Source organism: Sinocyclocheilus anshuiensis, unplaced genomic scaffold (genome assembly GCF_001515605.1).
Source record: "Sinocyclocheilus anshuiensis isolate Anshui unplaced genomic scaffold, SAMN03320099.WGS_v1.1 scaffold130, whole genome shotgun sequence".
Taxonomy (NCBI): Eukaryota; Metazoa; Chordata; class Actinopteri; order Cypriniformes; family Cyprinidae; genus Sinocyclocheilus; species Sinocyclocheilus anshuiensis.
The window spans coordinates 3,079,159-3,092,338 of record NW_015544207.1 but is presented as its reverse complement, the minus strand read 5'-3'; the positions used below and the strand labels follow the sequence as shown (position 1 = coordinate 3,092,338).

Here is a 13,180-nt window from a genome sequence, read left to right as displayed (position 1 = left end):
TTACGCCACCTGTTTCCCTTCGTCATGGAGTTAGGTGTGTGATGCCGAACGGGGTGAATGTGGAGGAAGTGTTACTGGCCGTAGGAGAAGAGTTCGGATATCAAAACATTTCATCCGCTTCGCGCATGAACAAGGCGGTGGTTGTGTTTGTAAAAGAAGAGAATCAAGTGAATCGTCTTATAAGCAGCGGAATAGTGGTGAGTGGAGACTTTATTACTGTTTCGCCGCTGGTTGCTCCAACTATTAAAGTAACTGTTTTAAATGTGCCTCCGTTCATTCAAAATCAGGAGATAGAACGAGAGCTTTTGCGATATGGAAAGTTAGCTAGCGCAATTAAAACAGTGCCTCTAGGATGTAAACATGAAGCACTTAAACACATAATGTCGTTTAGAAGACAGGTCTTTATGTTCTTAAATGAACAAGAGTTAGATGTGTCTTTTAGAGTTTGGCATGAAGGAAGAGCATATATGGTGTACGAAAATACTGGAAATATGAAGTGTTTTGAGTGCGGAGATATCAGGCATAAGCGATTAGCATGCCCACATAAAGTTCAAATCGTTGAAGTAGCCGATAGACAAAATGAGGAGGTTGTTGTGAATGATGCTGAAAATGTGCAGTCTGTAGATGTTGAGGAAAATGAGGTTCAGGGAGTTAGGGAGGTGGTAGAAGAAAATGAGGCCCAAGGAGCTGAGGAAGTTGTTGTATCACCTGAAGAAAATGACAGTCGAATTGATAGTGCAATTTTGAATGATGAAACAACAGTAATGGTTGCAAACAATAGTGTAGATGTGGAAAACGATAACAGAATTAGTGGAGCAAGATTGGATAGGTTTTATTTAAAAAAGACGTGGAATAATAAGGTGACGAATAATTTTATTAGACCTAATGGTTTTTCAGATCATCATATGGTTATATTGGATTTTAATCTGAAGAAGACGCTCAAAGCTAATTATTATTGGATTTTTAATGTTAAGTTATTACAGGATGTCTCTTTTTGTGAAAAATTTAAAATGTTTTGGAATATATGGAAATTTAAGAAAAAATTATTTGAAAACCTAAGCCAATGGTGGGTTGTGGGTAAGGCCAATATAAAAATGTTTTGCCAAAATTATGCTTTCCACTGATCAGCTATATTGAAAGCAAAAGTGAAAGCTTTACAGATGGACATTGAGTCTCTAGAAAAACAAATTGTGAATAATAATGAGGCTGTACAATGTGGTGGGCTAAATAAGAAAAGACAAGAACTGAGTTTTCTGCTACATGAACAAGCTAAAGGAGCATTGATAAGAACAAGATGCTGTTCCATTAAAGAGATGGATGCTCAAAGCACATTCTTTTTTAACCTTGAAAGGAAACATGTGCAGCAAAAGATGATGTGCCATCTTCGTCGTGCAGATGGATCAGTTACATCAGATCCTACAGAAATGAGGAGATTGGCAGGAGACTTTTATAAAGAATTATATAGAGCTGAGAGTTGTGACATTGAGTGCACTGAAGACATACTTAAAGAATTACCTCAGCTTGAAGAAAAACAAAAACAAGCTTTGGATAATTTAAACACCTTTCAAGAATTCACAGAGGCTATGAGGCAACTATCTAAAGGTAGATCGCCTGGAATTGATGGATTACCGGTCAAATTCTATCAACAATTCTGGGACCTGATAGGACCAGATTTATATGAAGTAATTTTAGAATGCATCAAAAGTAATCAACTTCCAATAAGTTGTCGTCGGGCAGTTTTGTCATTGCTTCCAAAAAAAGGAGACCTTGGACTGTTAAAAAACTGGAGACCAGTTGCTCTGTTGTGTCTGGACTATACATTTTTTTTCTAAATGCTTGGCAAATAGACTTAAGCACTTTTTACATTTGCTGATCCAAAATGATCAAACATACTGCATTCCTAAGAGATCTATTATAGATAATCTGCTTTTATTGAGAGATATTAATTGATTTTAACCTAAATAATAAGAATGATTTGGGAGTGCTGTCTTTAGATCAGGAAAAAGCATTTGACCGTGTGGATCATGAATATTTGTTTAAGGTGTTAAAGAGTTATGGATTTGGAGATGTTTTTATTTCATATATTACGTTGTTGTATTCTAATGTTCATGTGATGGTGAAAGTAGGAGGTGGTTTAAGTGCTTCAATACCTGTGACAAGAGGCATAAGGCAAGGTTGTCCAATTTCTGGACAATTATACAGCCTGATTATTGAAACCTTATTATGCAGGCTGAGGAAGAATTTAAAAGGAACTTTAATCCCTCATGTTAATGGTCATTCTAAGGTGGTTTTATCAGCCTATGCAGATGACATTACAGTTTTTATTACAGGCCAAGAAGATATTACAATTTTAACAAATACTATTAAATTATATGAAAAAGCTTCTTCTCCTCAGGTTAATTGGACAAAAAGTGAGGGTTAGTTGGTAATTTGGAAAATTTTCCACAACTTCCAGGAGGGTTGCAATGGAAAAAATATAGATGAAAGATTTTAGGAGTTTTTTTAGGAAATGAACAATTTCAAAGGAAAAACTGGGAAGGTTTGACAGAAAAGGTGTCTGCCCGATTGTCAAAGTGGAGATGGCTGTTACCCCAATTATCGTATAGAGGAAGAGTTCTGGTAGTAATCAATCTGGCTGCTTCCATTTTGTGGCATAGAACTATTGTCATGGAGCCACCAGAGGAGTTGGTCTCTTCTATACAAAGGACAATAGTCAACTTCTTTTGGGATGGACAACATTGGACTTGTGCTGCAGTATTATACCTACCAGTACAGGAAGGTGGTCAAGGACTGGTGGATGTGCGAAATCGAATCCGTGCTTTCAGGATACAAGCTGCACAGAGATTTTTATATGATAAAGACGTGCTATGGGAAAAAACTGCAATTGCGATCATGAGGAGAGTTGGTGGCTTTGGACTTGATAAACAATTATTTTTAATGAACCTTGAAGAGATGAACTTATCTGAGCTCACTGTTTTTTATAGATCTATGTTACAAACATGGAAAAATGCCATAAGAACAGAAAGGAATGTGGACAATCTAGAACACTGGGCACTGGAGGAACCACTTTTTTTTAATCCATTGATTCAAACAAGATTGCTGTCTTCCGTAAATGTACGAAAATGTTTATTGAGGAATGGAACTGTGAAGTTGGACCATTTATTGGATAAAGAAGGGTGGAAATCGCTTGAAGAACTTAAAGAGGCAACAGGTTTGAGATCTTCACGTCTTGTGTCAAAACTAAAGGAAGAAATTTACAATGCTTTACTGAGTGGATACAGGAAATGTATTGCACAAAGACATGAGAACATCCAGGATATGGGGAACAATGTGGAATTTCCAGAACTGATTGTTTCTCCAGCAATAAAGGAGGATGAGGAAGAAGTGGCGGATGTCATTCTATCCGTTCAGACTCCCCAGTTTTGTTCTTTTAAAAGCATGTCAAAAAAAGTATTGTATAATATTACAGTAAAGACAATGCATCAAGATTCATTGAGAAAGCAAAAAAGTTTCAAAGTGGCCAGATTTGTTGAACCCAGACTTCCTAATAAGAGACAGGTGGAGGGCCCTATATAAACCTCCTGTAGAGAAGTGTACTGGTGATCTACAATGGAGGATCATTTATGGGGCAACAGCTACAGATGGACATGTGGCACACCTTAATATAGCTGTGAAAGGGGATTGTAGATTCTGTGGGGAAAAAGAGGATATGGAGCATTTATTTTTAAAGTGTGAGAGATTAAAAGGTATTTCTAATTTGCTTAAGAACTGGCTCCAGATTCTAGCTGAACTGGTGCATTTAATATAAATTTTAACCTCATTGAGGAACTCAATGCGAGGGTTAATTAAGTGATTGATGGTTGTTCAGATCTATGCAATTGCACATATTGCTGTAAACTTGGGATTTCACATTTTCATTCTCTTAAATCCTCACTTTCTTCACTTTCTCTCTTTCTGCAACTTGTGTGAATGTGTGTGTTTATGTGTTAGATTAGTTTAGATTTATCCAATTTATCCAATAAAGCCTTATTTATATTGAATAGAGAAGTATCTTGTGTAATGACTCAGTGATCAGCCGTAAAACAGTGATTCTGTCCAAATTCCCTTTAAAATCTTAAATGATTCCCTTTGAGCTAAATTGACCTGTTTCCCTTACAGTGGAGATGGCTGTTACCCCAATTATCGTATCGAGGAAGAGTTCTGGTAGTAAACAATCTGGCTGCTTCCATTTTGTGGCATAGAACTATTGTCATGGAGACACCAGAGGAGTTGGTCTCTACTATACAAAGGACAACAGTCAACTTCTTTTGGGATGGACAACATTGGACTATTGCTGCAGTATTATACCTACCAGTACAGGAAGGTGGTCAAGGACTGGTGGATGTGCGAAATAGAATCCGTGCTTTCAGGATACAAGCTGCACAGAGATTTTTATATGATAAAGACGTGCTATGGGAAAAAACTGCAATTGCGATCATGAGGAGAGTTGGTGGCTTTGGACTTGATAAACAGTTATTTTTAATGAACCTTGAAGAGATTAACTTATCTGAGCTCACTGTTTTTTTATAGATCTATGTTACAAACATGGAAAAATGCCATAAGAACAGAAAGGAATGTGGACAATCTAGAACAGTGGTTCCCAACACTGCAGGTTTTGCATGTCTCCTTAATCAAACACACCTGATTCAGGTCATCAACTCATTAGTAAAGACTTTAAGATCTGAAATTGGTGCATCAGAGAAAGGAGACATGCAATATGTGCAGTGTTGGGGTGCCTCCAGGACCAGGGTTGGGAACCACTGATCTAGAACACTGGGCACTGGAGGAACCACTTTTTTTTAATCCACTGATTCAAACAAGATTGCTGTCTTCTGTAACTGTACGAAAATGTTTATTGAGGAATGGAACTGTGAAGTTGGACCATTTATTGAATAAAGAAGGGTGGAAATCGCTTGAAGAACTTAAAGAGGCAACAGGTTTGAGATCTTCACGTCTTGTATCGAGGAAGAGTTCTGGTAGTAAACAATCTGGCTGCTTCCATTTTGTGGCATAGAACTATTGTCATGGAGCCACCAGAGGAATTGGTCTCTTCTATACAAAGGACAATAGTCAACTTCTTTTGGGATGGACAACATTGGACTTGTGCTGCAGTATTATACCTACCAGTACAGGAAAGTGGTCAAGGACTGGTGGATGTGCGAAATCGAATCCGTGCTTTCAGGATACAAGCTGCACAGAGATTTTTATATGATAAAGACGTGCTATGGGAAAAAACTGCAATTGCGATCATGAGGAGAGTTGGTGGCTTTGGACTTGATAAACAACTATTTTTAATGAACCTTGAAGAGATTAACTTATCTGAGCTCACTGTTTTTTTATAGATCTATGTTACAAACATGGAAAAATGCCATAAGAACAGAAAGGAATGTGGACAATCTAGAACACTGGGCACTGGAGGAACCACTTTTTTTTAATCCACTGATTCAAACAAGATTGCTGTCTTCTGTAACTGTACGAAAATGTTTATTGAGGAATGGAACTGTGAAGTTGGACCATTTATTGAATAAAGAAGGGTGGAAATCGCTTGAAGAACTTAAAGAGGCAACAGGTTTGAGATCTTCACGTCTTGTGTCAAATCTAAAGGAAGAAATTTACAATGCTTTACTGAGTGGATACAGGAAATGTATTGCACAAAGACATGAGAACATCCAGGATATGGGGAACAATGTGGAATTTCCAGAACTGATTGTTTCTCCAGCAATAAAGGAGGATGAGGAAGAAGTGGCGGATGTCATTCTATCCGTTCAGACTCCCCAGTTTTGTTCTTTTAAAAGCATGTCAAAAAAAGTAATGTATAATATGACAGTAAAGACAATGCATCAAGATTAATTGAGAAAGCAAAAAGTTTCAAAGTGGCCAGATTTGTTGAACCCTGAATTCCTAATAAGAGACAGGTGGAGGGCCTATATAAACCTCCTGTAGAGAAGCGTACTGGTGATCTACAATGGAGGATCATTTATGGGGCAATAGCTACAGATGGAGTGTGACAAACATGCAAAAAAATAAGAAATCAGGAAGGGGGCCAACACTTTTTCACACCACTGTATATATATATATTAGGGCTGTGCGATACTGAAGAAAAATGCGATATGCGATACGATAATGCTTAAAGTGCCACATGCTCAGATGAAACAGTTTTACTCAGCTGTTGCTCAGTCAGTTCTGTCAACTTCTATAACTAAATATATATATATATATATGGTTATTTGTATGTATGTATGTATCAAGCAATATACACTGATTCTTATTTAAGCTATAAAAGTTATTTAGGTAAGAGCAGTGAGTGATTTTCTCTTTGTCTTTTGTTCATGGCCCCATTTGCGATATTTCGATATATTGCACAGCCCTAATTAAAAGGTATTTTTAATTTGCTTAAAAACTGGTTCAGAGAATTTGATGAAAATTTTTCTGACAAGGTATTCATTGGTGGAGTAAAATATACATTTTCAAAAAGGAAGAAAATGTGTTTATTAAATTACCTGATTGGAACGGCTAAACTGGCAGTGTGGAAAACACGTAAAAATAAAGGCTTACAATTAGCTAATATAGATCCTGAAGAAATGTTGAAGTGGTTAATAGCAGGGAGGCTAAAGATTGAATTTGCATATTTTAGGTTAACAAATAATTTATGGGGTTTTTGTGAAGTATGGTGTGTTAATGAAGTGTTATGTATGTTACATGATGATCAGCTTGTTTTTCATTTCTGAAAGTTTTGAAAACTGGTTTTATAAGTAGCCTATTAAAATGTAATTAGATTGATGGTTATATTGTTTAGAATTGTGAAGTGAACATGTACAAATAAAGGTATTGTTAAACCTCTCTCTCTCTCTCTCTGAAAAATAAGGCAAAATCTTGAATAAGAATTTGTGAACTCAGTGAAACCCAGAACTGTATAATTCACATCCCTGTTGTTTTGTTCTTTTTTCAGAGTACCTAACGGTGGGCCTCTCGTCTGTGAAGAGGGAAAAGGGCAGTTATCTTCAGGACACTCTTCAGTCAATCTTCTCTGCCTCCTCAGAGGAAGAGCTGGATCAAATGGTCGTCGTCGTCCTTCTTTCAGACTTTGATGTGAGCTGGATCCAGCAGACATTAGAGAAGATTACAGATGAATTCCACATGCGGCTGTCCAAGGGTCAACTTCTGGTCATCCACGCCAACGAAGACAACTATCCTCCCCTCACAGGACTGAAGAGGAACTTCAACGACGCTTCTGACCGCGTGTCCTTCCGTTCGAAGCAAAATGTGGACTACTCCTATTTGCTCCATTTTAGCAGTAATCTCTCCCAATACTATATCATGCTGGAGGATGACGTGAGCTGTTCGAAGAACTTTCTCACCAGCATTCGTGAGCACGTCGGTTCTGTGGGCAACTCGAAGTGGGTCACATTAGAATTCTCCAAGTTGGGCTACATCGGAAAACTCTATCAATCCAGAGATCTGCCCATTCTAGCTCGATTCCTTTATAATTTCTACCAAGAGATGCCCTGCGACTTTTTGCTATCGCATTTTCACAGATTGTTGATGCAGGAAAAAGTCATTCGTTTCCGCCCATCTCTGTTTCAGCACATGGGCACTTACTCGTCATTTAGGGGGACGTTCAATCGCCTAAAGGATGAAGACTTTGTTGAAGAAGTTGCCGATAACCCTCCAGCAGACATTAGCACGAATATTGAAACCTATCAGACCAATACTGTCGACAAAGCTTACAGCCAGGGCTTAGAGTATTTCTGGGGTGTATCCCCTATTGGCACAGAAAACTACATTTTAGTGGTCTTTCATGAACCTGTTCTTATCTCCCGTGCCCAAATAGTAACAGGATTGGATGGGAAAGATGAGCTGGTCTATGCTGATGTGGAACTTGGAAAAACGCTGGTCAAAAAGGAGGCGGAGGTGGAGTGCTCCGGATTTGACAAGCTGGGTTCTCTTCAGCAAGGCCAGTTTAATGAAGCGGCTGTCCAGAAACTTGTTCCAGCAACCGTGGCATGTTTACGAATCCGAGTCACTGCAGCCCAAACGACCTGGGTTGTCGTACGCAAGATCCAGGTCTGGACTGTTAAAGCTGACCAAATCACATGAAATATTTCTGCTGTGCATTTATTATCATGACTTATAAAGGCTTGGATCTTTCAAATAGACACATGCTTGGGAATCTGTATGTGAGGGAATGATGTCATTACACTGCATAAAATAATTTTATAAATATTCTTAAAACAAGATATATTTACTTAGGCATACTATATTTTCTTTAGGAAACTATATTTAAATTACTTGTATTTTTCTGTTCCCATTATAAAATATTTCTGTTGTTAATATTATAAATAAAATACATTTTAATAAACTTACTTTTAACTTAAAATTAAGTTTTAACAATACTTAAAAAAACAATAAAAAATTAAATCAATAAAAAACCTCAAAACATTATTTGATAACTTTTTGCAAGGTTTCCCGAGATGATATATATCACATTTCATACAAATAGGGTTAGTGTAGTAAAGGTTAAAAAATCAGGCACACAGAAGGATTCAGATGTTAATATTTTGAATTAATTTGATTTTTATATTTTCTGTTTTCATTTTAGGTAAAGGTTTAGTCATTTTGTTGGGTGTTTTTGTCAGTTTTATTATTTAATTAAATGTGTCTGTATAATTTTTAATCACTAGTTTGATATTTTATTTTGGTGTATGTTTATTTTGTTTCAAGTAATTATTATTTTTTTTGGGGGGTTTAAGGTTTAGTTAACGATAGTAACCCTAAATTGAACTCCTAAAAATATGAGGCTTCAAAGTTTTTTTTTTTTTTTTTATATAAAAGACATGGCCTGGATGTTGTGTAGTTGTTTAAAAGAGGATGCCAAGATTCAAAGAGCATTTTACAGTCAAAATATTTAGTTTATTTTATTTATATTAAGTCTTGTAAAAAGAGGGGATGGTTTGTAAATTCCGCCCCCTAGGGGTGATGACTTTGAAAGACAATTCCCTAGTTCCATCACTCCAAGCACCAATGAGGGGAAAAGTGCTGATACTAGTTTACATTCAACACACACACACACACACACACACACACACACGTTGGGTTTCTATGTTTTATAGGGACATTCCATGGGTGTAATGGTTTTTATAATGTACAAACTGTATTTTCTATCCCCTTACACTGACCCTATTCCTAAACCTACCCCTCACGTTAAGCTTTCTACTATTTTAGATTTTCAAAAAACTTCATTCTGTATGATTTTTAAGCTGTTTTCCTCATGGGGACCCATGAGGACTGAAAAATTTCCCGACAAGGATTTTGGACATTGCCATTTTTGTGGGGAGATTTTGTCCATGCATATAACGTAGGGTATACCTGCACCACACACACACACACACACACACACTTTTAAATTAACTTAATTTAAGTTTGCTCAGTATTTGTGGAAAAGGATAGATTTTTATACCAAAGAGTCAAGTTGTATTGCATTTACTGTGTTTCTGACAATCACATCAGAATGTGTGCTTTACTGAACCTCACAGGCGTGGTATTAATGCTTGTTGAGCGCTATTTGTTCTCTCTCCCTCAGGGACGGACAGTGAGAAAGAGCATCTGTATACTATAGTTCAGAGATAATTGAACAGCTCAGCATCACAAACTGATATCTTCACTCTTTGAATGTGAGTGTAATCTCTGTCAGTTAATCTTTTAGTATTATTAAATTTTAATATTTTTCCATAATTTTGCTAAACTGTATACACAACTTTTGTCGATGACATCCAATTAAACTAGTTTTATGTTTCTCATGCACTCGATCATCTTTTTTTTCTCACATAGATACTTTCAACTCAAATCCATATTTCATGTCTGTGCTTATTGTTAAGTGGCAGTGTAATAAGCAGGCTCATTTGCAGTCTGATGGTCATTATTGCAAAATAAACCACTTCAGGATGGTTCTCTGCATTGCATTATGGGTCTAATTTGAGATAATGACATGCTAACTGTACTGGGTTGTCTTTATTTAAAGGGGTCATATGATGCGATTTAAATTTTTCCTTTCTCTTTGGAGTGTTACAAGCTCTTGGTGCATAAAGACTAAGTCTTAAAGACAAAGACTAAAGTCTCAAATCCAAAGAGATATTCTTTATAAAAGTTAAGAGTCAGCCACGCCTACCTAAAACGGCTCGTTCTAACACGTATATATATATATGTATATATGTGTGTGTGTGTGTAGATGCGTATAGACAAATTAACTGACACTTTTTGTAGAACTGAGGTCTCGTTTTATTCACCCATACAATTGCACTTCCTATCCCAGTGTTCCGCCCATAATCCCCCAGACCTCCTACGTCATCACTTGATAACAAGCAACCATCAATATAATCTACATTCCCCTTCTAAATGATAGGATACCTGGATAGGTTTAACATGAATAAAAAATTTAAACTGAATCAACAACAAAAAAAGATTTTAACAGCTATATATATATATAAACTTCGTTAGCCCTTTAGCTTTACCTGCTATAAAAGTGCAAATGAACAGTGAAACTAGCAAACCGTGTACAACCTGACACGCATACCAAAAACAGGATGCAACATTGTTCCGATTTTTATTTTTTTTAAACAGCCACAAGGAACATGACTGCTGAAATAGGAGTGGTATGAACAGTCTGAGCTTATGTAGTGTAGGATCTCTGTCTGCGAACGGACCACACTATTGAATCACACATGAAACAATCACATTCCATTGAGACAAACTGAGAAGCACCCTATGCAGCCAGCTGCGGTCGTAAAACTCATGCAAGACACCAGATGTGCAGTGAAACGTTGACCGGCTTCAGCATAAATAAACCAGCTAATAAACAACAGAACAAAGAACATGGTATCTGGAAATGTTCCAGCGACAGACTCGCCCGGACCCCATAACCGTTTAACACATAAATTGCTAAATCCGATAAACAGAAAGCGACAGATTAAGAGCTCCCTGTCCAGGAGAAGAATGGCAGACACACAACTCGTGACATGGGCATGACCTCAGGACACCTCCCCTTTCCCCCCTTTGCATTCCAAAAAAAGGGACGCATTCCTTTACTACTTTCAGAAAGCGCGCGTTTCTCCTGTCACAGACAAAGAAACAGAACTTACACAGACAATTCATAAGACAATCATTGAAAATCATTTACTTTAGAGAAGTATTAACACATCTTTTATAGGTGTCCTCATGTGATGAATTGAAGCCTCTTGTTAATGTATGCACGCGCCGCCTTGCAAGAAGCCGATTGGAAGATCGTGCCGTAGGTTTATACCAATGCTATCTGTAAGGTATAAATGCGTTTGGGTGAATAAATGTCTGTAAGAACATCGGATGGACTGTATTTGTGTCATTTTGTTAGGTTAATGCTTCAGCTACAGATGAGGTTTCACGCAATTGTTAATTGGGGTTCTTTCTTTGGCATTCATTCTCGCTACATAAGATACCTGTCTGTTATGTAGTGTCCTGTTATACTGCATTACTGTGTAATATTTATGGTTTCTATAGCCGTGGCATCATTATGATGGTATGAAGAGATGGATTAATTCATGTAGGACGCCACTGAAGGCCTAGGTGTAAAATGCACGGCCTGCCACTGGTGTGTGTGTATGTGTATGCCTTAGCTTAGGTCAATGTAATTTAGAATAGCCAATGAATTCATTTTCATCTATAAAGAATCATTGTCTGGTGTCGTATAATTTTAAAGTCAAACCTTGCCAAGATCTTGCTACCTAGCTCATAGCGTATAACTTATCAAAGAACGTATTAACCCATGGCCAGGGAAAATACATATAGTCAAATTGTTAATATACACTGACATTAACGTCTCGCTGGACGAGTAGCTGATAAAGTGTAAAATATCAAATTTGAAATCAGTTTTAATCAGGTTGACTTCGAATTTTCAGATCCGAGTCCTCTCAAAACCTGAGCTAGAAATAAAATTAATGATTAATTCCCTTATAAGAATTAATGAGTTAAATTCCTTACAGTAGTGTAGTCTTTGTATAGGGAGTTGGGCTTTGATATTCTCCCTGAGCGGGTGACAAACACAGGTGGTTCCTGCACCTGTTCTGTCTGCGGCTGGTCGACATTAGGCTGGGGTTCTGGCAGAGGTTCACTGTTGGTGTTAAGTGGGACCTCTGTTGTTGTAGGCAGGGTGTATTGTTCATGTGTATGTAAGAGGTGGCGCCTGTTTCTCACATATGTGGCTGTTTGGTTGTGGTGCTCTTCCTATTACCGTTCCCAATCTGTCATATCCCCTGTCTGTCTGTATTCTCACTGTCTGCCCTGCTTGCAATGAGGTCAAGGGTCTGGCTGACCTGTCATAATGTGTCTTTCCGCTTTGTCTGGTCCATGTTAGAGCTGCCTGGACCTGTGTTTCTACCTTTGGCACATACATGGCTTTGGTCATGGGAATAAGGGTCTTGGTGCGCCGAGAAAGCAGGCGCTGGGCTGGTGAGGGCAGCCCATCCCTTGGTATGTTGCGTAGATTGAGCAGCACCGCATATACATCCATTCCATTACGTGCACATTTTTCTAGCAGGTGTTTGGCTGAGCGCACAGCCCTCTCAGCTAGCTCATTTGATTGAGGGTAGTGGGGGCTACTGGTGACATGGCAGAAGTCCCATATGCGGGCAAATTCTTGGAACTCCCTGCTTGTGAAATATGCTGCGTTGTCAGTCATTAGCTGCTGGGGAGCTCCATGGGTGGCAAAGTGGCGCTTTAGCCTGATTATAATGGTTGCACCGGTCATGTTTGGGAGCTGTTCTATTTCAAACCAGCCGGAGTACGAGTCGACGAGCACCAGGTGTTCTTTCCCCACCCACTCAAAAACGTCCGCTGCTGTAAGGGACCATGGCAAGTCTGGTATATCATGCAATTGAAGGGGCTCATTTGTTTGGTGTGGTCTGAGGGCATTACAAGGAGTGCACCTGGAGATTTCATGTTCAATGTCCTGGCATATGCTGGGCCAAAACATGGTTTCTCTGGCCCTGCGCTTTGTTACTTCTAGGCCCGGGTGCCCATGATGCAGCTGTCTGATATAATAGTGTTGCATTGAGTGGGGAATGACAAAACGCTGACCACGGAGCAGTAGGCCATTATCAACTGTGAGTTCATC

At 38.3% G+C, this 13,180-nt stretch overlaps 1 protein-coding gene across 2 annotated transcripts in view; it reads left to right on the top strand.

Moving 5' to 3' along the window:
- The window catches only part of LOC107697032 (alpha-1,3-mannosyl-glycoprotein 4-beta-N-acetylglucosaminyltransferase C-like), a 21,391-nt gene extending 13,106 nt beyond the window's left edge, over positions 1–8,285 (top strand). For both annotated transcript variants that reach the window (XM_016497660.1, XM_016497661.1), the window contains exon 4: positions 6,989–8,285. In XM_016497660.1, coding sequence (XP_016353146.1) covers positions 6,989–8,136 — 1,148 coding nt within the window. In that variant the 3' untranslated portion in view covers positions 8,137–8,285. The remainder of the gene's footprint in view (positions 1–6,988) is intronic.
- Positions 8,286–13,180: the final 4,895 nt, after the last annotated feature.